At 39.1% G+C, this 26,201-nt stretch overlaps 1 protein-coding gene across 4 annotated transcripts; it reads right to left on the reverse strand.

Annotated features, from left to right (window-relative positions):
- Window positions 1–3,592: 3,592 nt before the first annotated feature.
- Window positions 3,593–19,803, reverse strand: LOC140778909 (uncharacterized). Of its 4 annotated transcripts, none has more exons than XR_012107259.1 (7): window positions 19,363–19,803; window positions 19,188–19,246; window positions 11,025–11,084; window positions 10,856–10,925; window positions 9,631–9,695; window positions 9,408–9,434; window positions 3,593–3,981 (listed from the first exon to the last, which is right to left on the reverse strand). XR_012107259.1 is itself a non-coding variant. In XM_073123810.1 (7 exons), the coding sequence occupies exons 1-7, from the start codon at window positions 19,675–19,677 to the stop codon at window positions 3,972–3,974; spliced, it is 624 nt and encodes a 207-aa protein (XP_072979911.1). In that variant the 5' UTR covers window positions 19,678–19,802; the 3' UTR covers window positions 3,593–3,971. The 4 variants fall into 4 exon arrangements, 2 of the variants coding, with proteins under 2 accessions (XP_072979911.1, XP_072979910.1); XR_012107260.1 differs by having other exon boundaries at window positions 3,593–3,994; XM_073123810.1 differs by having other exon boundaries at window positions 3,593–3,994; window positions 9,631–9,700; window positions 19,363–19,802.
- Between the last annotated feature and the right edge of the window lie 6,398 nt (window positions 19,804–26,201).

A 26,201-nucleotide genomic window follows, 5' to 3' on the forward strand; every position in this document is an offset into this window, starting at 1 on the left:
GTTTCTAGCAGGCGTGCTTGAATGCTTGAGTGCTTTCACAAATACAGAGACCCGATTTTGGGCATTTGAATGCACTTGAGAGCTGTCCAAATGCACTCAACGAGGGTGCTTGTATTAGGACGACATTATTAGGTCATTTTTGCTAGGTTAGCCACCAATAAATAATGTAGAAGGCAGCCTCATTAAGGATTATCAAAGAAATTATGGTTATTTATCGAAAACCCATTTGGTATTCGATTTGGCAGGCAAGGGTCATTTTGGGTTTCTCTTACACTTAAAGCTTTTTTCGTACTTTTCTTCCAACTTTGCTTTTTTTATTGTTTAGTGCCTTATTAAATATTGACAAGACACTATAAGGAGAGAAAAATGACCCGTACTCATCATCTTCTTTATCTTCTACTTCATATGCTATTGGTAATTCTTCTTCTTCTTCTTCTACTACTTTTTTTTTATCTCTTAATCTATTTTTTTATACAAGTCTCTAATCGCTCTCTAATATTTAATCTTCTTCTTATACAAGTCTCTAATCACTCTTTCTACTTCACCATTGAAGTTGTTAAAAGACAATGAAATATGTATTGAAATAAAAATAAAAGTTGTTAAAAGACAAAGAAATATAAATTCACACTACTCTCTCTAATTAATATCTTATTTTATTAATTAAATAGCGATTATACAAACTTGTATAGAAAAAAAAAGATAATGATTAATAGAGACTTGTATAGAAAGCGTATTGAAAAAACAATGAAAGTTATTATTATATTTGTGAAAGTTGTTATTATATTTACAAAAGTTATTATTATATTTACGAAAGTCATTAATATGTTTCTTCTTCTTCTTATTTTCTATTGTTGCTTCTTCTTTTTAATCTACTTCACCGCTGAAGTTGCTAAAAGATGACGAAATATGTATAGAAGAAAAAAAATAAAAGTTGTTAAAAGACAGCGAAATGTAAATTTTTACCATTATCTCTTGGCAGTGGGTTAGATAGTCTTTGTACGGGCACAACCCTACTGCCAAGCATCATTAAGGCCGATTTAAAATCAGAAGTTGGTTTTCAAATGCGTCGTACCGGATCGTGGAGCAGATTGGTCCAGTAACATATCTCTTGGAGTTACCTAAGGGACCAAGGGTCCACCTGGTTTTCCATATTTTGGTCTTTAAGGTATAGGTTATACACGAACAACTCGTGGGACTAATTTTGCCCAAACCAACCATAGGAGATGGACCCCTTGAGCCACTCTAAGTATTAGGACCAAATTGGAGACCAAGCCACTAATTGAGTGGCTTGATAGGTCGATAGGTGAGTCCACTTGGGAGCTAGACTAAGACATCATGGATCACTTCCTAGATTTCACACCTTAAGATCAAAGTTATGAAAGCATAGTGGATTAACACAATTTAGGTCAACTCAGTTATCTCGAGCTAACCAGATAGTAGCCAAAACCCGTTAGTTTATTTAATTAATTTGCTTTCACAATTTAGCCCATATATTAGCTGAATTTGTTTTCAGCTCTATTTGATTTCACTTAAGTTAATTTTGTCGCACTAACCGAACTGTTTAGTACCGTGGCCACCTATATATACTTGGGCAGACCACATTTCATTTTATCAATCAAATTATTCTCTTACCCTAATACTCTCTTTCTCTCATGTCCCAAGCTCGACCGTGGCCATGGCCACCAAACTACCCCTTCGTCCGATTGACCCCTCTTGTCTTGAAGACAGTCATCTTTTGCTACCTCGTCTAATTCTCTCTCCCATACTCACCATCACTCTCTTTCTCTTTAGCCCCGTCCACCTTGCCCACCGAGTCCACCCCGTCCATCCCATGGTCCTAGAACTTTGGTCATTGTTCTGAATATATCTCTCGATTTAATTGGCCAAACATCGTGATCTAGGATCCATTGGTCCGCCCTAAATTTTACATGGCCTGTCCTAAATTTTACAACGGTTAGATCTCCTGAAATCTCACATGGTCCACCTCAAATTTTACGAGGTTCCAAAGGCTCCACGGTTAGATCTTCCTTGTATTTTGTTCCTCCTATAACTGTGTATTGAATGAACAAGTCCAGGAGAAAGCGTGGTGTTGTTATATTAAACTTGTAGTGTGGCATCATTATATTGACCAAACAAAGTTTAAGCTTTAGTATAAAAAAATTCGTTGAGAACTATTTCAAGTCCATGAGAGTAAAGACGCATGTTTCCATAACCTCACAAAAGTTGGAGTGTAGGTATAAAAGTTCGTAGAGAACTGCTTCATGTTCTTGTGCGCACTTGACTTTTTTTTCTATTTAAATTTTTTCCCCATAGTTATATATACAGTTAAACAAAGTTTACTAGTTTGGTAGCAAACTATGGCCACGTTTTATGGACGTCAACGAGCATAGGTACAATAAGTTCACAGAGAAGTATTTCAAATTCGTGGGTCCACTTGATGTTTTATAAAATTTTCACATAATTTTGTACTAACTCAAACAATCCATAGGAGTATAGAGGCAAAGTATCCTTGTTTTTCACAATAATTGAGCATAGCTGTAAAAGTTCTCTGAGACCTTGTGAGTTCTCGCAAACAAGTCCAAAGGAGCATCAGGGAAAAGTTTTGCCTCTGTCCGTTGACATCGCACAAATCCGGGAGCTTAGGTACAAGATTTGCAGAGAACTATCAAGGTCATACGCCCACATGATATTTATAATATATTTATTTTTCCAATAACTGTGGTCTGACGGAAACCAAGTCAATCGGTATATTAAGGCAAAGTATGGCTTCGTTTCATTTACCTCACAAAGGTTTGAGATTCCTAATTGGACTGCATAACATAGCCTATACTTCTCTAAGCAAGATTCTCTTGGACGATTAATTTTTGAAGCCAGTCGTGTCCCAGATGTGGTCAAATTCCTTTTTCACATTAGTCCAACGGCCGGAGGCGGGGACTCACAAACTTTCCAACATGGTGATGATGACTGATGACAGAACGTGAGTCAATTTTGATGGCAAGAGATACCCAACTGACGACAGAGCAGCAGAGCAAATAGTGAAGCAGAAGCACTTGGAGAGGCGGACTGACATCATTCCTCGTGGAGGGGGGACCTTATCATGACTTCTTTTCCTTTACATTTACCTTAACCTTTACCTTTACCTTTACCTTTATGCTTCATGAATATATACGCACTTCAAAGGCTAAGATTTTGTCAGGAGGACACTACTTTCCAAATTCTCTACCCAGTTAAGCACTTATCACTTGTCAAGATGACAATATATATTTCGGACAACCTTATCTGTTGCTTCAAAAGTCACCACACTACTTTCAATTGAATGGGACTTTGATGACGCATGGATAGAGACCAGCTAATTACAATCCTGTGCACCCACCATATTATCATGGGTTTTCGACCATGTTTGCTAAAATGTGATTATAACGAAAAAGTAGAAGAAATCAAATTCGATTCCACTTCTCATATGTAAAACGGATAAACTGAGCTTTCTTGATGTTCCTGGAAAATAATGAGAACAGGATAAAAGAAAAAGAAAAAGGGAAAAGGGAATACTTCAGGAAGGGGCATACAGACCAATAGCTTGACCAGATCAGTATTGTCGAACAAACAGAGCTCATTCGGCGTAAATCGTCATGTAAAGACCATTACAAGATCCACATGAATATAACATTTTTTTTTTGATAAATGGAAGTGGGAAAAAAAAGAAGATAAGATAATATATTTCCCACGAAGAGCATCCCACAAAAATGAAACTCAATACATCTCATGCAGTGCACAATGGCTAATTTAGCAGGTAGAAGGACTAACGCAGGATCAGAACTCTTGGAGACCTGGAAAGATCAAGAAGCCTTCTGAATGGTCAAGATCCTTGGGTCTTGGTAAGTTCTCATTTTCATCTTTAAGTTGTCTATCCAAGATTGGAGGTGAACAAGGATTATAGAAGCTTCAAACCACCAGTCACATCGTCAACCACATCAGCCGGTCCTGTGCAAGCATGCTAAGAAATCAGCTATCAAAAAGTAGTTCTTTTATTTCAAGTCTTCAATGCAAATACGTAAATGGTCTTCAAGTAATATGTGAAGTTTTTCATATACTAATAATTAATGTATAATAAAGGAACTCATTTTAGAAAATAAAATACAGAAATACATACATCTTTTACCACTAATGTACCTTGAAATGGCTTATATCAGTAATAATCTCAAAATGGCTCCATGTGCTTCTAACATATAGTTTTATACTTTCCACAAGGTCATTGCTCTGCTAATAAGCATGTATGACAATGACCAAGTTCATCCTAGCAATTTCCTGGCCAGCTCTACGGTCTCATGTATTCTGTTTCTCATAATTTTAAGGAGGCTGGTACAAGCTTCTCCTAATGATCAGGTAGATATTTCTATCTTACCAACCTTTCCGATCCATTTGTTTAGAGGAGAACAAGATATTGGACCATTAGACAAGTTCAATACAAATACAAAGCATTTTATATTCTTCAAACCTATAACTTTTCTCCTTGTGTTATTTTCTTGATTTTCTAGTCTATTGTTGTTTCTACTATTGAAATATATATCTTCTATCTTTGACTTTTCTACTTTGAATCCCTCTCTTGCCCACAGTGCAATTTGGAATTTGGAATTTGGAAACATTAGCTTGGTGTAGTTTGGTGGACTTGATCCCTTCAGGCTTGGTTCAGTTTAGTGGAACCCAATCTTGTTGATCAATCTAAAAGGGTTCGGATTAATCTTCTCTAGCCTGAAGCCTAATCACCTCGGCTGGTCCTTCCAAGTGGTCACCCTTTCGGCCTGAAACACAAGGTAAATTGCAATGCAAACATTTAGTCAAGTCATCCAGCTCAACTAGGTGTGGGTCTGCCTTGAGTTCCCATGGAACTACATGTAGCTTGTCCTCGTGTGAGACCTCCATCATGCCCGCCACCTTCAGTCCTGCCCATTGTGTTCGAGACAGCCCCACCATGGAGTGCAAGGTGGGGTTTGTCCTTGTCTTCACGCCTTCAAGCCATTCTTCTCGCCTGCCCCTCCAAATTGCTATCCACACGCGAACGAAGTCAAATGTTACTACCCTCAAACTCTACGAGCATTGAATGTCTAGGACTGAGTCCACTCCTTGAAGAGCTAGTGGCTACAAGTCCATGACAAAAGTAGAGTCTTGCATCTGCAGCAAGATGCCTCGCACAACCCAACGGCCTTGAGCATTGAGCCTTCGCCTACCATCACCACTAAATCCACCATCTACTCCACTTTGAGTCCAACCTCCCCTAGGAGCCTTTTGTCCAGGAAGTTGTGGGTACTTTCTATGTCTACAAGATATGAACCATGGCTCACTTGATCATTCCATTCACTCGCAGCGCTCTTGGTGTTGTGATACGATTCAGACTTCACCGACGTTGTCTCGAGCATGGATTCACTTTAGGGGTGTTTTTATTTCATGTTTTAGTGTTTAATTTTCATTAAAATAAGTTTTCTGTAAGTCGCGTTCGAACGTGGTTTGTGAACGGGGTTGTGAACGTGGGTGAAGAGAGTGCACTGTGCGTTTGAACGCGGTGCATTCGAACGCACTGTGAACGCATGCATCGCGTTTGCAAATACCGAGAGGGGGCGTTCGATCGCGCGTTCGAACGCCTGCATCGCGTTCGCAAATCTAGAGGAGTGAACTCGGTGCGTTCGAACGCGGTCTGGCGAGTTCGAACGCGGTCAACGAAAATTATATTTTTAAGGTTAATTTTGAGTTGTTGGTTAGCCTTTAAAAGGATGTGGATGGCAACCAAAGTGGGAATTGATTATTGATTATTGAGATTGAGTTTTGCCTTGCCTCCTTCATCTTCTTCGCTCCCGTTCTCTCAATCCCCGGCGGCGCCGCTTCTAACTTCCCTCGACCGGCCAATCACCCTAGTCCCTTAGGGGTGGCCCTCTCCTCCCCCTTCTTCCAATCTATCCAACACTTGCCCTAACCCTTCCATCAACCATAACCCTTCCACCACCACTTTTTACCGGTGCCACCCCATTAACGCCGGTCCACCTTCAACCACCATTACCTAGGATCATGTGCCTCCATCCACGGATCCAAAACAGACCATCCTGACGATCGTCCACTAAACGGACGATATCTCAAGATCCCTAACTCCGATTCGCCTGAAACTTGATTTGTTGGAAAGTTCTTTTCTGGGGCTACAACATATCAAAATTTCATGTCGATCCAACAGCGGCTTATTTCGGGATCTTATTTCAAAGTTCTGTGCCAGATCTAGTCTAGATCAGGAAATTGGAAGAGATCGAACCTTAGCCTAAGGAGAGATCGTATCAATTTGGTATTAGAGCTCCATAGTCCAAGGCGTGATCGTATCAAGCTTGGTATCAGAGCCACCGTTCCTCGGACAAGCGCTTCCTATGACGACCACTAGATCCATGGCTGCACGGAGAGATGATGAAGAGATTCTCCCAATAGAGGAGAGAGAAACGGTTGTAGGGACTTCCACCCACGGAACCGCCCGATCTAATCGGAATACGGAAAAACCTAGCGTTCAAGCCGTGTTGGGGTCTCTTTCCGAGCAAATGGCCATCAATAATCAAATGATGATGGAGATGATGCGGGAATTACGAGCGACAAGGGAAGCAATGGCGAACGGGAATGCACTCTCGACCCCGCGACGCGAGTCCACCCCTTTGAACCCACCGCCACCGGTTCAGCCTTTGCAACCACAAGAGCCGCTACTACCACCACCCTATGGGCAGAGAGGCAAGCAAGGATGGTTACACCAGGTCCAGTTGCAGGTGAACCCATCCGACGAGCAAACCACTATGGAGACCACCTTGGAGATCAAGATCTGTGAGCGGGTCAATACGAACCGGAACCACGGCGAGTTAATCAAAACCGAAGGAGGGATCATCAAACCTTCATGGTGCATCCTCCCTCGGTTAGACAAGGACTTGGACATGATCCGGAACGAGACAACGGCATCCGTGGACAAGTCGTGCGTCTCGAATTCCCCAAGTTCAAAGGTGGCGATCCGATCGATTGGTTGTATAGGACGGAGCAATTTTTTGCATACCAAGGTACGGCGGAAGAATACAAGGTGATGCTTGCGAGCTTCCACCTTGAGGATGCGGCGCTTCATTGGTTTTGAGCAACCAATGCCATAGAGGCCATCGAAACTTGGGCTGAATTTTGCGCCGATATCACACGACGATTTGGAGCATCGGGGTATGAAGACTTTGATGCTCTCCTCTCAAAGACCATGCAAAAGACTACGGTTGGGGCATACCAAGAAGAATTTGAGAGGATTAGTAGCCGATGTCATCCACCATGGACGGATTAGCAACTTCGCAGCACCTTCATCTCCGGGCTGCGGGGTGACATACAAGCCGATGTGAGGGCTTTAAGGCCTAGAACCTTAAAGGAGACCTTCGAGGATGCAGTGCTTATGGAAGACAAACATAGGGCCATGAAGATACACCTGAAACAAAGTTGGACGAGCCAAGGAAGCCACAATCAATCCCAACCAAACATAACGACAGGAAACATCACCGAAGTACCAAGAGTTGCTGCTACAGTGGTACCTCCTCGAGCACCCTTGAAGCCATCCCAAGATGTGAAGTATGCACCTAGAGGTCTGGGACGAGCACTCACACCTTCCCAAGTAGAAGAAAGAAGGGCCAAAGGCCTATGCTTCCGTTGTGATGAGAAGTTTGTACCCGGGCATCGCTGCGCTAAATCGATGGGATCGGTGATGCTAATCGATGAATTGGAGGAAGCTAAGGATGAGTTTGCAGCTGAAAGTGCAGATGTGGCTAGACGTCAAGGAGAAGAAGCTGAGGAGCAACCTGTGGAGGACATGATAGCCGAAATCTCCCTCCACGCCTATTCGGGAACAGCTGCGCCAAAGACCTTGCGGGTGAACGGTGTAGTCAAGAAAACCACAGTGAGAATCTTGATTGACACCGGCTCAAGGGCAAGAAATGGCTCTACCTACTATACCAAGGGGGTATTATATTATAGAAGAATTGTCAAATTCCTATTAGTATAAAGACTATGTGGGATATTACAATAATCAATACTATTAGTAGATGAGTTTTGAAAATTATTAATAGTATTTAACGCAACATTTTTATATTATTCTTCTACCAACAAATTAAGTCTTTGATCCTCCTTGTCATCCTATGTTCAACAAGATATTAGTTTGTTTTATTAAACTATTATTAAATAATATTATTTGTTTAATTCTATTATAGAGTGTTCAATCATTAATATTAGTTTTAATGAATGTATTCAATTATATTATGTGTTGAATAATATTTATATTTAATTGTTGCTTTATTTTTAATAAAATAGGTCATTTACAAATATAATCTAAAGATAAAACACTATAATGTAATTTTTAATACATATATTTAAACCAAAAACCAAAAATTGGCATGCTGAAAACTTAAAAATATCTCTAAATATCCTAAAATTTTTATTAAAATTATTATAAATACATAGCAGTGGCACATCGAGGCATGCCGATAGTAGCACGGCACGGCCATCGTTGCTACTAAGACTAATTAAACCACATAAGCAAATAAAATAAATAAGGTAAATAAACTCAATCTATCGAATCCAATGCCTTATGATGTGACATTACTAATATTTGGTGAGTGACAAGTAACTTTTATTGTAATATTTGACAAGTGATAAGACTTACAACTTGGATGTCAAAATTTCGATTTGCTTTGATCCAAATTTTCATGAATAGTTCTATGTTAAAATTTGAAATTGGTGTGGTGCATATTTTTATTTTGATAATTTGATATTACTTTATTGTATTAGAGGTGTATTGTTTTTATAATTTATAGGTTAAATCTTAAATTTCAAGCTTTATTTTATTTAACTATTTAACCTTAATTCAGGTTAAATAGTCCTTGGGCTCATTTTAAGGCTTGGCTGCTTGGGCTTGTTTTAACATAGAGGGCTCAATTGGCTCAACTTGAAAAATTGGTTCGAACCAGCTCGGGATGAAAATATGCAAGTTTTAGGGTTGATCTCAGTTCAGCTCAGACTAATTCAACTTGAAAATAGGCTCATTTCAAGCTTAGGCTCCACTCAGGCTCGTTTTGGCTCAGCTCGACTAGAGCTAAGCCGAGCATAAACTAAAATATAGGCTTAAAAGTAATTTTGAGCCAAACCTGAGCTAGAGTCAGCTTGTTTGGGAAAGGCTCATTTAAACCCTAAACTCATGTAGCATATCATATTAAACAAGACTGACCAGTGCAATTCTTATCATTAACAAAGCAATATTAGAACGATTTCAAAGTGATATAACTATTTAGAAAGTACATAAGAAGAACAAGAGATCATGTTCTGAAGGTTAAGTACAAAAGTATATATTTAAAAAAATACAAACAAAAATAACTTACCAAGAATAGCCATGACTGTCCTTGAATCTGCAGGAAGAAAACAACTGTGTCAATCGCTAGAATTTGAGTTTGGTTCCTCAAGACTATATTTGGTCATGCAGTAATCTTAATACAAGTCAAAATAGAGATGCCCGTGTTAGTGTTAAGTCTGTAAAGTTATCAATGAATAACAGATAGAAAATTATCAGAAAATATCACAACAAGAAAGAGCTAAGCAACTCACTTGGTGCAATTTGTGTCCTACCAGCATCAATAGTTACATGGGTTGGGAGCTTCAACGACTTCGCTCTTTCCTGCCAACAAAAGATGTATAATAATTTTGGAAGATTAACTTTCTAAGTATCATATTTTAATACACCAAACAGCATCGCTTCCATTAGTTAGAGATACAAAAGAATCATAAACATAGGACAAAACAATATTATGTACAAATTACTGAATCTTAGAATATTTAAAAGTAGTCCAAAATTGACTGTATCTGACTTGATATTCAATGTAAAACTTTAAGAGTTAGCTCACTTCTAATAAAGCAGAAAGAGAAAAAGCAATTCAACGTCAAAAATTAATAATTATAAATTTGGCAAAGTAACAAGATTCTGGTATGAAATGAAAATGATTCCAGTCATCCAGAGTATCTGATTGAGGTTAACTGCAATACTAAGGCTTACATTATTAAATTCAGTAACTACCATTGACTTCAGGCAAGATGCTTTAATCATCATTAGCCTGGATTCTGCAACAACAGATCTACTAAGATGCCCCATTTTAAACATTACCAAGTCAGCAAAGAGGGTTTCTGGACAGGTGCAACTTGAAGGAAGCATTTAGATCATGGATAGCCATGCCATGGCACAACCGCACAGCACGTGTCGCAGCACTTGCCGGCTGTGCCACAAGAGAGGGAAAGAAAAAGACGAGGGAGACTAGTAGCACTGCGTCGTCGTTATCATCGCCGCTGCTCACTGTCGTCGTCATTGCCAACCTCGTCATCCCCATCGTGCTCAAGGTCACCAATGATCCACAACTTAAGTTTCTATTCGAAATCAACTCGACCCATTAGGGTCATCTTCTTCCTCGAGCCAGCAAAGGCTAAGGCATCCACATCATAATCAGCAACCTCAGGCACAACGGGTTACGGCAGAGACGACGACAACGAGCAGCGGCAACGACGACGATGACGACGAAGAGTCTTCAGTAAAGCGTTGCTAGGAAGGGTGCCGTGCGGCACCCCTCATGCCACATGCCAATACGCTGCCGGCACGGCCATCGTTGATTTAGATATGCATATATTGATGTAAGTTAAGACATGCCAACTAATTAATAACTCATGATATTTTGCTTTTGTGTCCATGCAAGTCTATGCTGATATATGCGTTTTCCATATACACTTCCAAACAATTGAGAGACAAATATAACTTTGCATTAATTAAATATGTTACTGAGTGTACTTGTAAAACGAGCAGCTCCTCTTCACTTTCAATCTTCAGAACTACCTTAACTTGTCCACACATTTCCCACCTGTAATGAAGAAACAAAAATAAATCAAAACAAGGTAAATAAACCTGTTGTAAAAGTTATAAATTCAACTTGCACATTTATCTTAAGAAGTGCCCATACCTGCTCAATGCTTTAGGTGCCCTATGAACGAGCTTTTTATATAAACCCAAAGTTGCATGGCTGGCAAGAACATGCACAATAAACACAAAACAATACTCATACAACAGGTTGCTTTTGATGCTTGTAATCACAAGAAAAATATCAAATAAGCAAAAGAACATGCATTATGAACAACATAATACACAATAAGCAAAAAAATATAACAATAACCAAGGCTCTCAGTATCGGGATTAGAATCGGGAGATTAGCATCGGCCGTTCATATCGGATCATACTATTTTTAATTACATAAAATTCTAAATATTATTTAAAAATGCAGAAAAATTTAAAAAAATGACAGAAAAATAAGAAAACAAAAATTATTTACATATGAAGTCTATAAACTTAAAAAAAGTATTAACTTATTCAAAATTTAAAATTTTGATGAATACCGAGCTGGTTTTTGTAAATTTCTACAGTCTCATCCTCACAATCACCATAAGCTTATAAATAATGATGCCTAGGACCTGATACTCCAAAGGTGATTCTATCATACTAGTCATATTAAATTAATCTTGTTGTGTGACTTACGTCTAAGGAGGTTAATAACCAGCATATGAACCTTGTGTCTGAGAATACTGAGGATAATAACTAACATATGGATCTTGTGATAGCTCCAAACAATAAATACTCGATATACCATAATCATAAGAAGCAACATTCTCATAATAATGTCGCTGATATGTATATACAAACTTAGTTTCTCTGTCTTCACTCATTATGCCTCCTTGACTTTCCTCAACAAATGTAGATGGGATGATCTCACTACCAGATATATCATCAGAATTATGACTAGTACTAGTAGGTATACTATTTCTCGCTGCTGAACAACTTGTACCAGCCTCTATCCTCGTGGTCTCCCTTAATATCTCATCTAACCATGAGTTATCGCTATCATCTAATAATCTATCATTTATTTCTCTGATCCATGGAATTAAGGGTCTTCTTCATCAAAAACACGATTTAAATCAATCAGTTGTTCATTTTCTACATTTCTTCTTAAATTTCTCCCCCTTAATCTCATATTATAATAATAAAAAACTAACTTCTCCAATCTTTCCATTGTCAATAATTGCGTGTTTTTATATGGATTAAAAAGAAAGTAGTCCAATTTCTTTTACACAGAGATGAAGACACAGTTTGACTTAAAATCTTATTTGCTATTAGCGTCAAATTTGGTGCCTCCTCCCATTCATAAATAGACCACCATTCAGATAAAGTGTTATAAGATATAGCTATAGTAACTTTAGCAATACTAAATTGCCTAACTCTCAATCTATATCTCCATCTGAAATCAGGAATATATTATTACATACTGATTATATTGAAAGTTAAAACTTGAAACAAATAATAATAAATCTATATCTCTCCATCTGAAATCATGAATATATTATTACATACTGATTATATTGAAAGTTAAAACTTGAAACAAATAATAATAAAATTATTTAATTGAATCATAACTCACTTCTTTATCGTAAAGATTTTTTTATAAATATCGGGCTCAGGCCTACTAATTACCTTCCTAACTCCCAAAAAGACTTCATTATCATTATTGACATTTGTAGCGAATTAAAATCTTGGATTAAGAAAATACCTTGTAGAAATTTAAAATTTGTAAGCATTCAAATTTTTAAATATTTATAAATAAAAGTAAATTAGTAAATTAAAACTTAAATCTTAAAAGTATGCCTACCAGCAACGTGTACATCTCTATGTAGTTGTCTGTTCCAGCTAGAATTAATCATCTCTCACTACACTTCCTATAACTTTGGCCCATATTTTTTTTGAATGATTCTTTTGTTATGTTAATTGCCTCATATAAAAAAAGTCATCTTAGACTTATCATCACTGTTTACAAATCGTAATACTTTAACAAGAGGCTCAAACACTACGGTGGCAATTGTAATATCATCCCAAAATATAATTCCAAAAGCCATATTTTTCAAAGTTTCACCTAAAATTTATGTTTAGATTTTATATTCTTAATTTTTATAGACCACTCCTATGATGTAAATATCCGCATAATATCATCCTTGTAGCGCATGATGCTCTTCAAGACTAAAAAATAAATGGCAAATCTAGTGACGCTGGGTCTAATGATCTCCTTACCACCAGTCATCTACCTAAGTAAACTAAGAATCTAACTATGATTATATATAAAATTTCTTAACCTCTAACCTTCATATATGACTATCAATTTCAGGCTCTTTTACAATATCCTTTAACATTAGATCAATACAATGTGCAGCACATGACGTCCAATATAAATGACATATTTTTATCATAAGTAAATTTTCAATAGTTTTATAATTGGCTCCATTATTAGTAACCACTTGGACTACTCTTTTTTCACCGATTTTTTGCACCACCTCATCCATCAACTGACAAATATAATCTGCATTTTCAAAATGAGCAGTAGCATTGTTACGACCCGATCACGTGGGTTAAGTCGAGTCGAGTTAAGTCTATTTATTTTTTAATTATTTCATGATGTAAGCCTTTTAGGCAAATCTAATTTAGTCATGTGAGCCATTAAGACAAATCGAAATAAGTTATGACAGCCCTTAAGGCAAGTTTAGTTAAGGCAAGTCTAAATAAGTCAAGACAGCCCTTAATGCAAATCTAATTAAGTCATGTAAGCCTTTAAGACAAATCATAATTCGAGTCGAGTTAGCCTTTAGGGCTAAATCCGAGTAGGACTCATTATACCCCACCTCTATATATAGAGGGCAAGGCTTCTTTGTTATTCATCTAAGAATCCAAGAATCGAAGAATCCAAGTATCCAATCATTGAGAGAAATCTGAGTTTAGCCAGCTATTATTTTCGTCCTTATCTTTTTTACATTAGCCGTTGGATTGTTTTTATCTTCGTAAGAATAGATCATAACCGTAGATCCCTTTCAAACATCCAAACCGTAACCATCTCCTACCTCCAACAGCCACCCTACTACACGGCCGTCCACCACTACCCTTAGCCGTCCATCACCCTCAGACGACCACCACAACGTTAGAAATTACCGTTCTGCCCTCCTTGACATATCTCCACTATTTTATTTTTATCTTTCATCCCTACCTTTGATTTAGGTGAAACCTGAGCCATTAGAACCCTAATTCACGAGGCTACCTCCACCTAAATTTTCATAATCATCCTACGAACGAATCATTCCAGATCTGGTCCGTAACAAGAATCCACAGACTTCAGAAATATTGTTCATATGCCTGAGTACACTAAAAAATTAATTATATTACTCTATTTTGTGTACTCCACCCATCACACATCAGTGTACAACTAAATTCATCTCAATACCATTTAGATGTCCCATTATAAGTACAAAGCTCATCTACCTCTAAGTCAAAATATCTAATAGCAATATCATTTGTACTAGGAGGCAAAACACTAGGCCCTACTAATTATATAGCATCCACCATAGTATGATAATAATGACTATCAACTACATTGAAAAAAATATTGTTGTAAAAAAATTTAAAGATAGCTCTACCAATGGGTTTCTTTGCATTTTTAATTCTTTTGAGAGCTGTCTTGAAGGAAGTCTGAGTACGACCCCTTTTTTTCTAAAGATATATATCTATTGGTCAAATATTTCCAGACTATTGTAACACTAGGAGTCCTACGGGTAGAACTACTGCCCTTATATTCTCTTTCCTTGTATATTAACTGATCTAAATCTCTAAAAGTTACACTAGTACTTCTTCTCATCTTTTCCTCTCCTCTATACATATTTCTGCTCTTTTTTATTGCCCTCCTTATCTGTCTCTCATTCCCATCCTCCTCACTATGCTCATTGCCATCATTATTAATGTGTATATGCATTGATTCTTCACAAACCATTAACTCTCTCTGTTGTATAAATTGTTTATCCTTCTTGCCAATTAGATGAGCCAACATTTGATTTCTAACTTTTAGCTAAATGTTCTTTCAAACGACTAACACCATCACTCATTTCTTTTCCACACCAATTGCATTTAACATGTCTTTTATCTTGCCCAATAATGCTGCAATGTTGCCACCCGATGTCGGTATTATATGACTTCTCTTTTGGAGCTATTGATTTTTTAACTCTGTAACTAAAAAACATAAACAAAATTCAAAATAAAATATAAAAATAATTTAAAATTTACAAAAATAATACCCTCTTATTTTTTTTGCTATTTTTTTCATTACTTCTTTCCAGTTTCCACCCCTCTCTGCATCTCTCAGCTTCTCAGCAACAACAGGTGCTGCTGCTTCACCACAGCAGCACCCTACTACTGCAAGTGCTGAGCAGCAGCAGTAGTAGCACATGGTGCTGCTGCTTCACTACAGTAGCACCTTGCTGCTTCACCACAGCAACAGCAGCAAGTGCGCAATAAAAAAAAAAAAAACTCACCCGAGGTTGATGTCATCGGATCTTCATCGGAGAAAGTCGCAGAAGGTCAAGGTCATCAGAGATCTACTCAGTCGCCGGTGAGAAAGAGAGAAAGAAAGAAGTATAAAGATAATAATATATTACTATAAATCAAGCATGTCAGTGAAGTGTGCAATATCATACTGAAATAAAGTATTTACGTATCAAATGGCATTCGCAAAAGGACAAAGAACTTGTACTCTGAACAAAAGTAATCACAAGGTGCCTTACCTTGCAAAATCTTTTTTCTAGGCAAAATTTTGGAGTATTCGTGATGATTTTATGTAAAGGCCTACTTATAACATGTTCAACCCGGAAAAGTACTTAACTAATTATCAAATTGCTTTGAAAATAAATGAGGAGAGTTCTTCCACGGATTTGAAATAAAATATGGTAATTCATTTTTAACAAAAAGACAACTAGTTCCAACCAAAATTGATGTATTCAATGTAAAACCTTTTGAAAGATATTCAAATCGGAAGCTTAAATATCCAATTGCTTGGAAAACAATTGTGGAAACTGAAAAGTTATCTCAAGGATTTAAAATTGCATTTACAACCTTTTTGCATCAAAAGATAAGTAGTCTTCACAATAAATCAAAAACTTCCTGTATAGATATAAATTTAATTAAAATCCAAATAGCCAGAGAAGTGTGATCAGAGTTTACTCCAATTGATCAGCTCCATAGCCAAAGAAATGTGATTATTATGTGGCATTAGTTCTATCTAATTCAACCAATCATGGATTTTTAATCAATAACGGATGGCAAAATTGATGGAGCAGATCAATTTGTGAGCTCATGCAGTTGGTTCTCATTCATGATGTGATTCGAGTTAGATCAGACCACCTTATAGACATTAGGCACATGAATTGAGTCACTTATCTAGATAGAGTAAATTTCAACACTTAGTTTAAGTTATTTTGAGATTATGTTAGTCGAGTCGATTTAATATTGAACTTAAAGTGGTTTGGTTAATAATTGTGGTTTGAGTTGACCAGTTAGCCTCTAATATATAATGTGGAGTGCAACCTAAATTAAGGATGTTTTAATTAATAAGGTTTTCTAACTGGGGAGTTAGAACACCTACATAGTGTTCGGAAAGTCCAAGACCCTGTTTTGGCCGTTTAAATACCTCATGAGGCCATTTGAATGCCCCGTACCGAAAATGATTGTATTGTGGTTATTTTTTTAGTTGTTTGGCTGTTGGACTAGCATCTATATATGTGAAAGGCAGCCTCATTGTATGGGTATTGAATCATGGAATGAATTATCGGTTTAGCCTATCTTCTTCCCTCTAATCTGAAGCTTCTCCCTCCACGCTCAAACCCTAGCTGTGCGCCATCTTGCCGCGAGTTACTTTAAGTAACCTATTTCAACCGTCAGATCTCCTTGACTCCATGGGAACTGACTACCTTCTCCTCATTCTTCCTTCACCCTTCTACACCACATGCAAAACCTATCTAAAACCCACGTCCACTCCATCTCACCTTCATCTTCACCACTCATCATCAACACCTCTACCGTAACTTTGCCGATTTTTACTTTGAATATAGTTTGAATCTGCGAAGGGTATAAATATGAAAAATGTAGATTAGGAAATACAGAACGAACCCATCTAATTTCATAATTTTTCAACTACGAGAGAATATCTGACAATATTCTCGTCCGACTACGCAGACTGTCTTCCTGCACACAAACTCAAATCACTAGTCGAGGTTGGGCCATAACAATTCAAGTTTGGGATAGAACAAAATTAGTAAATCCTAGTAAAGGTCTCACTCTAGAGACATTAGTTATTCAAGAAAACAAATGCCGAGTTATTTATCTTATTTCATAAATAGATCTTTCTGGATTAGAAGTTTGGCATTGGTTACAACATCTACTGAAATTTAATACTACAATGATATTCTGAATATTTCACCAACTTTGTTTGTGTTTATAGGCCTGATTAAAGAACAAAGAGATGAAGACAGTATATGTTGATAGATTTGTATAGATATGAATAATAATTGAAATCAACATGACTAGAGAAGTGTGATCTGATTTCTCTCCAATTGATCAGCACTGATGATTAGAGAAATGTGAGTATTTGCGAGATTAGCTTGATCTGATTCAACAACTCATGGATACCTATTGGCAATGGACGGAATTGATGTAGCAGGTAAATTTGTGAGCTTTATGTAGATTGGTTCTGCCCAAGTATGGGAATGGAACAAAATTAGTAAAACCCTAATAGTGGTGTCACTCTTGTGTGTTTAGAGAACTGATTAAAGGAAGAGAGGAAGATTGTATCTATTCTTTCACAAATATCCTCTTTCTTCCATTATTTAACTCACACTCTCTGCTTCCTCTTTTTCAATTTGTAGCCTCCCTGTCTGGTTTCTCTCATGTCCTCTAACGAGAATTACTTAAGTCATATCTCTGCTTCTTCTTTTTCAATTCACAGCCTCCCTGTCTGGTTTCTCTCATGTCCTCTAACTAGAATTTCTACTGGAAATCTGGAACCTAGAGTAGGGCTAGAAGAAATTAGACAATGGATAATCTCTCTACACTTAAAATATGTACATGACTACCTTTTAATAATTTATTTTAAACTTTCGGTTATATGAGATTGTTGAATGAGTTTTTATCAACTGGATCTATTTAAAAGTTCATAAACATGCCATGTTTGTGAAAACAGGACAGTGTGACATGCATTATTAAGCCTATCAATTGTCACATATTTCAAATAGGAAAACTATGCCCAGCGATTGAGAGAGTAACTCAAATTTAAATTTCGACAGCCAATCTTCATTCCCATTTTATCAGGATGAGAACCCGACCACCAATAAGCCAAGATCCGTCTTGGAGCAATTTGGAGCCATTTTCCCCCAGCAGGAATTGAAAGAGGAAAAAGCCGTTCATTTATGAAATGAGAAAAACAAGAAGTACTGGTAGTCTATTACCAAATTTTAGCAAAGGTGTTCAAGTCAAGCGCATGTACCCTTTCTAGCTGCATGTACCGTGCCAACTTATCAACGGCAATAAAAAAGAACATGTAATTCCTTCTATTGAGCATGTCAATACTTGGTAAACAATGGACTATATTTGAGATCAGATGTACATTAACTGCCAATTGAGCATGTATCAGACCGATGGTACACTGTTAAATGTCCATGCCACAATAAATCAATTTAAAACCTCTTGGAGACAGTCACTCTTTTCCCATCAAAATTGAACTCATTTGGTTTAGGATTATATTAAAAAGATTAAATTAAATAACATAAAAAATTTCCTCCATAACTCATTATGGCATCCAATATCATATTGAATTAGATATCCAAAGATTTTGTCAGTTATTATTAGTTTACTTAGAAGCGGAGAGACTAAATATAAGAGAGGAAGCTTAGTGTAGGAAGAGGTTGGAAGCTTTTCTAGGTTGATCACTTCTCGGGAGAACCTCTTTATTCAACTACACATGTTCAGTCATATAAAAATAGGACTTATTAAGTACTTGAAGCCAGAAACTTGGACTTCTTTCTACTCGGAGCAACTAGAAAGTGATGTAACTTTGAATCTTTCCATCTATACGCAAGAGTATAGTGACTGACAGAGAGAAATGGCACCAAAAGGTATCCAGGTCAAGAGCCAATACAGCGAATGGAAAGAGAAAAATATGCATAACATTAACCCCCTTTCTACAGAGGCTATTACTTGAAAATAGAAAAGGAGTTACCTGCATTGCGCAGCAATCTTCCCCTTCCCCATCTTCAAATCATTCCTGACGACCAAGACCTGCAAATTAAATAATTGTCCAAACACCGAAATCAAGGACAGTCGAATAAGTACCAGGTTTTCGCGAAAATTACCCAAATAAGATGGCTCTCAAGTTTAAGGAGAGATGGAGATACCATTTTAAAGTCTTCGAGGATTTCCGCGAGGCTTTCGATCTCAACAAGAGTGGGCTTCTTCTGCTTATTACCTCCCTCGTCCCGTGCGTCGGCAGCTGAGACGGCGGCCTTGGTTACTATATTTTGGGCCCAAGAGAGGATTCGAAGGCCGGTCCTCTTCTTGGTCTTCTTCCTCCTTTTCTCGTCGTCATCGCTATCAGCAGTGCCAAAGGATCGGCGGTGGGAGGCAAGAAGGTAACCGAAGGCGAAGAACCCCGCCCCGATTAGGAGGGTGGTGGAGACGCTCAATAACGAAACGGAGGCCCCCATCAGCATCGCCGTCCACCACCGCCGACAACGAAGGGATTACTATTCTTAATTCTATTATTTGGATGGTTAAGTTGGAGAGTGGAGATGAACGCCTAAAATGCTAAAACGACCATCTTAGAGATATGGTGGCCCAATAGGCAATAGAACATTGCTACTTGGGCTAAACAATTTGTCCGAGGTTTTTCTTTTCCTTTTATTTTGAGAGGCAAAATGGATTACTTAGCTTCTACCAATCTACTGAAAAGCAGCCGCACTCCCAACGCGCCTGGGCAGAAGAAAGCAGGTGCCAAGGTGGGCACTACAACTGTCAAGCATTTTTTATATAAAAAAGTTAAAAGTAATTAATTTAATATATTTTTAATACTGCTATAATATATATATATAATTTTTTTTAATAATGTATTACACAAAAATATCAATTAACATGATCACGGTTCACAATTCACAACTATAACTATAAGTTCATAACAACCACAACCAAAGTTCCAAAACAAAGAAAATTTGGTCAAATTATTAAAGAGATAATTACATTTAGACCCTGAATTATTATCATTTTCTGAAATTTTATTTTTAAATTTTTTTACAAATTACACCTTATATTTTATCTATCTTGTGATTCATACTATGTCATTAAGGATTTTGTAATCCGATCCTTTTTTCTATATAATTCTCATTTAACACTCTAAAGTTAATTTAGACGTTACTACAAAAGCAATATTCTTTTATAATATTAATACACTTAGTTAGGATTTTTTTTCTTATTGCATTAGTTGTTTATTTTCATTAAAATAAAATTCATGTAGGTCACGTTTGAACATAGGAGGGGTCGCATTCAAACGCCCTTGCGAACGCCTGCATTGATATGATTTTCCCTTTGGCTAAGGTTCGATCTCTTCCAATTCTCTGATCTGGAATAGATTTGGCACAAAACTTTGTAATAAGATCTCCAAAGATGTCGTCGTTGGATCAACGTGAAATTTTTATATGTTGTAGCCCCAAAAAAGAGTTTTCCAACAAATCAAGTTTTAGGTGAATCGGAGGTGGGGATCTCGAGATATCGTTCGATTAATGGACGAACGTCAAGGTGGTCTGTTTAGGATCCGTGGATGGAGGCACGAGATCCTAGGTGATGGTGGTTGGAGGCGAACCGACGTTTGTGGGGTGGCACCGGTGAAAAGTGGTGATGGAAAGGTTATGGTTGATGGAAGGGTTAGGGTAAGTGTTGGATAGATTGGAAGAAGGGGGAGGAGAGGGCCACCCCAATGGTCTAGGGTGATTGGCCGGTCGAGGGAGGTTAGAAGCGGCGTCGTCAGGGATTGAGAGAACGGGAGCGAAAAAGACGAAAGAGGCAAGGCAAAACTCAATTCTTCAATAATCAATTCTGACCTTTGGTTGCCATCCATATCCTTTTAGAGGCTAACCAACAACTCAAAATTAACCCTAAACAATACAATTTCGTCGACCGCGTTCGAACGCATCGAGTTCACTCTTCTCTGGAATTGCAAATGCAATGCAGGTGTTTGAACGTGCGATCAAACGCGCCTGTTTCCCACTTCTCTGGATTTGCGAACACAATGCAGGCGTTCACAGTGCGTTCGAACGGGGTGTTCGAACGCACAATGCACACTCTTCACCCATGTTCACAACCACGTTCACAACCGCATTCGAACTCACTCCACCCGTGTTCGAACGCGACTTACAAAAAACTTATTTTCTTGAAAATTAAACATTAAAACAAGAAACAAAAACACTCCTAAAGTGAATTCATGCTCGAGACGACATCGGTGAAGTCCGAATTGTATCAATCCACCACACTTCCGCAACCTTGTCCTCAAGGTTTGAAATTTGGGAAGCGATCCATGATATCTGACTCTAGCTCCCATGTAGACTCGTTAGTAGGTTTGCCTGCCACTCAATCAGCACTTCAGTCTCTGATCTGGACCCATGGCGTCTTCTCCTGCGGCTTAAGACTCGGACCGGTTTAGTGGGACCATCTTCCTCCATTGGTTCGGGTAAGGCCGAACCCACCACATGGTTAGGCCCGATCTGGGCCTTCAATGCCGATACATGGAAGACCGAATGTATCCTGGTTCCTTCAGGTAGCTCCAACCGGTAAGCTACTAGACAGATTCGTTGTAGTACTCGGTACAGACCATAGTACTTGTAACCCAACTTTTGGTTCAAAATTGGCCTCAATGTGGATTGCCAGTACGGTTGAGCTCGAACGAACACCCATTGATCCACCTTAAATTCTCGCTCACGCCAGCCTTTGCCATGAGTTTGCTTCATGCGATTTTGGGCTGTTGCTAGGTGAGTCTTGAGTCGTCTCAATGTTTCATCTCGATCAGCAAGTTCCAAGTCAAGCTCGGTCCTATCCGCTGCCACGAGTCTATCGTAGGCACGCAAGACAGGGGGAGTACGCCCATAAACCGCCTCAAAGGAGGTCATGCCGATGCTAGAGTGATGAGCGGTATTGTATGACCACTCGACCCATGGAAGGAATTTGACCCAATCCTTTGGTCGGTCCGCCACAAAGCATCGCAAGTATTGCTCTAGTCCGCGATTCACCACCTCGGTTTGGCTATCCGAGGTGATAAGCTGAACTAAGGTTGATTTGAGTCCCTTACAATTTGAAGAACTCGGACCAAAACTCGCTGATGAAGATGCGATCCTGGTCTGACATGATCGTCCTAGGCATCCCATGCAAGCGCGCCACTTCTTGAACAAAAATTTCAGCAACCCTTTTCGCTGAAAATGGGTGAGACAATGCTAGGAAATAAGCATATTTACTCAGCCTATCCACCACAACAAACACCACTTATTGTCCTCGGACCTCCGATAGTCCTTTGATGAAGTCCATGGAGATGTCCTCCCAAATATGCTCCAGTATAGGTAGTGGTTGCAACAGTCCGCTGGGTTCGAGCGTCTCTGATTTGACTCGTTGGCAGATTTGGCATTCACGCACATTACTCTTTACGTCCGACTTCATCGCTGTCTACGTACAGTTTTGGGCGAGTGGCTTGTAGGTACGTAATACCCCTTCATGACCTGCTATAGGAGTATCATGGAAGTGCGCTATCAATAGTCTCCGTAGCTCTTCTTTCCGGGGTATCTTGATTCGCCCGCTCTCAAGGCGGCTTGAGAGGCTCTCTCTCAACTCCTCCATGAGTCAAACTAGATCACTATCCTCTGCACTGGCTGTAACAACCCAATCCAAAAAAAGAAAAATTTCATGGGCACGACGCGGCCGGCCACACTATGGCTAGCCTCGTGCCCATGCCAGCTGCTCATGCAGCTTGGTGGGGCGCCACGCGCCTGCGGCCAGCTGGCCGCGATGGGCCCCGGCGGGCCCCTGCGCCGCCACTACTTCTCCTCTACCGCCTTCTCTCTCTCTCTTTAAATCTCTCTCTCTCTCTCGATGCTCTCTCTCTCGATGCTCTCTCTCTATCTCTCTCTCTCGCCGAGGCCGGTCATCGCCATCGCCACCTCCACGAGCGCCGGTGAGCTCCTCTCTCTCTCTCTCTCTCTCTCTCTCTCTCTCTCTCTCTTTCTTGCCCGAGGGTGGGCTCGTCGGAGCCGAGCCACCGGCGAGAGGCCGACTGCTGGCTGGCCAGCAGCGGCTGGTGCCCTCCCCGTCGGCCCGGGTCCACAACTGCCTCCCTCACCTCCTCTCTTTCTTCTCTTTCTCTTCTGTTCTTCTTCTTCTTCTTCTTCCTCTTCTTCTTCTTCTTCTTTCTTTCCTTGTAACGCCCCCGCCCGACATGGGCACGTGCACGCACACGCGCCCACACGGCACGCGTGGCGCACGCGACAGGTCGGGCGGGGCCCGTCACGCACAGATACACTCCTGTGCACATATGTTCATGACATCATCAAATAACACCTGCTAACATATCCATGATCACATAATCCATCACCAAATAAATCATACTCTTAACCAAATAAACCTGTTAACATATGAATATCAAAGTCCACAATAATATACACTAGACCGCTACATAATCTGGCAGGACCCACACAGGCCACAACAAACCATCAAGATACAACTAAAATAACTAATACAAGGGTACACTATGATTCGACCTGTATTATACAAATCATTGTCTAATACAAAAGAGTACAAATATCAAATATTGGTACAACTCGATTTCTATAAAAACTATCATCTATATCATCTCGTATCTATAGCTCACCTCATCATCGCTCTAAAATATCTTCTCAAGTCGCTATCACGTACCACATATCTGAGGGGGTTAGAAAAGAAATAAAGAGAGTCATGAGCAAAAGTGTAACAACCCAACCAAAAAAAAAAAAAAATTAATTTTCCATGGGCACGACGTGGCCGGCCACAGTGTGACCGGCCTCGTGCCCATGCAGTGGGGCTGCGTGGGGGAGGTGCCACGCACCCCCCCCCCTCGCATCGCCGCAGCCAACCGGCTGCGGCCATCTAGCAGCGGCGAGCCCCAGCGTCGCCGCAGCCACCGCCAACCTCCCACCGCCTTCCCTCTCTCTCTTTAAATCTCTCTCTCTCTCTCTCTGGATGCTCTCTCTCTATCTCTCTCTCTCTCTCGCCGAGGCCGGTCGTCGTCGTCGCCACCTCCTCGAGCGCCGGTGAGCTCCTCTCTCTCACTCTCTCCCTCTCTCTCTCTCTCTCTCTCTCTCTCTCTCTCTCTCTCTCTCTCTCTCTCTCTTTCTTGCCCGAGGGTGGGCTCGTCGGAGCCGAGCCACCGGCGAGAGGCCGGCCGCTGGCTAGCCAGCAGCGGCCGGTGCCCTCTTCGTCGGCCCGGGTCTGCAACCTCCTCCCTCACCTCCTCTCTTTCTTCTCTTCCTCTTCTCTTCTTCTTCTTCTTCTTTCTTCTTTCTTCTTTCTTTCTTTCTTTCTTTCTTTTTCTCCTTCCTCAGCTCCTCTTTTCTCTTTCTGCACAGTGTTGGGCTCAGCCTAGACAGTGCTGGGCCGAGCCAAGCATTGATGGCAGTTGTAATTAAATTATTAATTAATTAGTTTATTTATGTTATTTATTTAAGTATTTTGCTTCTTAATTAATGCAAATAGATTATTTAGACATTAACTATTTTAATAATATTATATATCCTTCAATGTAATTTTATTAATGATAATTTTTATAATTAATGATTAATTAGGCATAAATATAGGTAATACTTATATTTATTTATTTACTTACTTATATGTATATTAGATTAATAGATAAATTTGTAAATTATAATTATTAGATTTATATTCTAATATTCTTATGATATACATTTTTTTAAGTAATTCTATTAATTTATTATACATTATTATTTTGTAACAAAGAAGATAATGGCTACATAGTCCCTAATTAATCAAGATATAATTTAATTATAATTAGGTTTTTATCTATATTTATATTTTATTTATAATAAAAATCTAGCCAATTATAAAAATAAGTAGAAATTCTAAAATCTAATAAATCATCATATTTTACTCGAACGGATTATAATGGGATAAACAACTAACTTTATGTTACTTAAACATTTTCAGACGATCCCGAACCCCTTATTTGAGACCCCGTGGACCTTGCTAGCGATGAGTGTCACTCGGTTACCTGACGGACGTGAGAGATGCGTGGTTTGTATCTTCTGATCAGACGGTGAGTAGTTTTATCCCCTAGATCCCTTTCTCAAATTAGGATTCATTATATATTATGTACATGCATGTTTTGGCCTCCAGCATGATTATATGACTTTATATAAAGATGATTTCAGTCGAGCATATTTTATCATGCACTTGATTAGACTGATCTGGGATATGAGTACATTGGTGATATATAGAGATGATTGGAGATGAGTATGCTGTTATGGTTTTATGTCGGGATGATTTCTATCATGAGTATGGATGTGATAGATTAGCATGAGTATGCATGTGTTAGATACATGGTTGGAGTTTGCATTACATCATTTTGCTCTTGATTCCTATTCCACCTAAATTCCTGTTATGCATTGACTTGTTATTGTACTGGATATATGCATATGATTTGTCATTTAAAAAGGAAAGCATGAAATGTGATTGATAGGATAGTTGATAGAAAGCGTGAGGATACCCGAGTGGGCGCGAGGGTTAGGACGCGCTTGGTGGATGATTGATCGCTCGACATGGTCGCGATCCTGTTGGCCTTACGTCCGAGGTCGTTAGTCTGTGTGCGCAGCAGACATTCGGACACATGCCGTTCGTTAGGGCATATGTGGCGAGTTATCCTCACGAGATTTCTATCAGCTAGAAGGGTGCCCGGTCTTGATGGATGTTGATACCCTTAGCGGATGGCAGGGAATGATTATATTTGAGATACTCCTTGCGAATGGCAGAGTATGCTCTGAGCCTTCGGGCATGATGTTGAGATCGGGTACCGGGTGTTGACTGTGCACAGTGGTCTAGTATGATGATGACATATAGAGATGACATTGATGATTGAGATGTTGAGAAATGCATATAATTTCATTATCATCTGATTACCTGATTATCGAGTGGTCAATATACATCACATATGATTGCA

The sequence above is a fragment of the Typha angustifolia genome, chromosome 15 (assembly GCF_048772165.1).
Source record: "Typha angustifolia cultivar Huaian chromosome 15, ASM4877216v1, whole genome shotgun sequence".
NCBI lineage: Eukaryota > Viridiplantae > Streptophyta > Magnoliopsida > Poales > Typhaceae > Typha > Typha angustifolia.

Coding starts and splice junctions, on each gene's coding strand:
- LOC140778909 (XM_073123809.1), bottom strand. CDS start 19,677: ATGCTGATGGGGGCCTCCGTTTCGTTATTGAGCGTCTCCACCACCCTC. Junction 10,926..11,024: donor GCACCTAAAGCATTGAGCAG/GTATGGGCACTT, acceptor TCTTCATTACAG/GTGGGAAATGTGTGGACAAG. Junction 3,982..9,407: donor GACAGTCATGGCTATTCTTG/GTAAGTTATTTT, acceptor ATGCTTGCACAG/GACCGGCTGATGTGGTTGAC.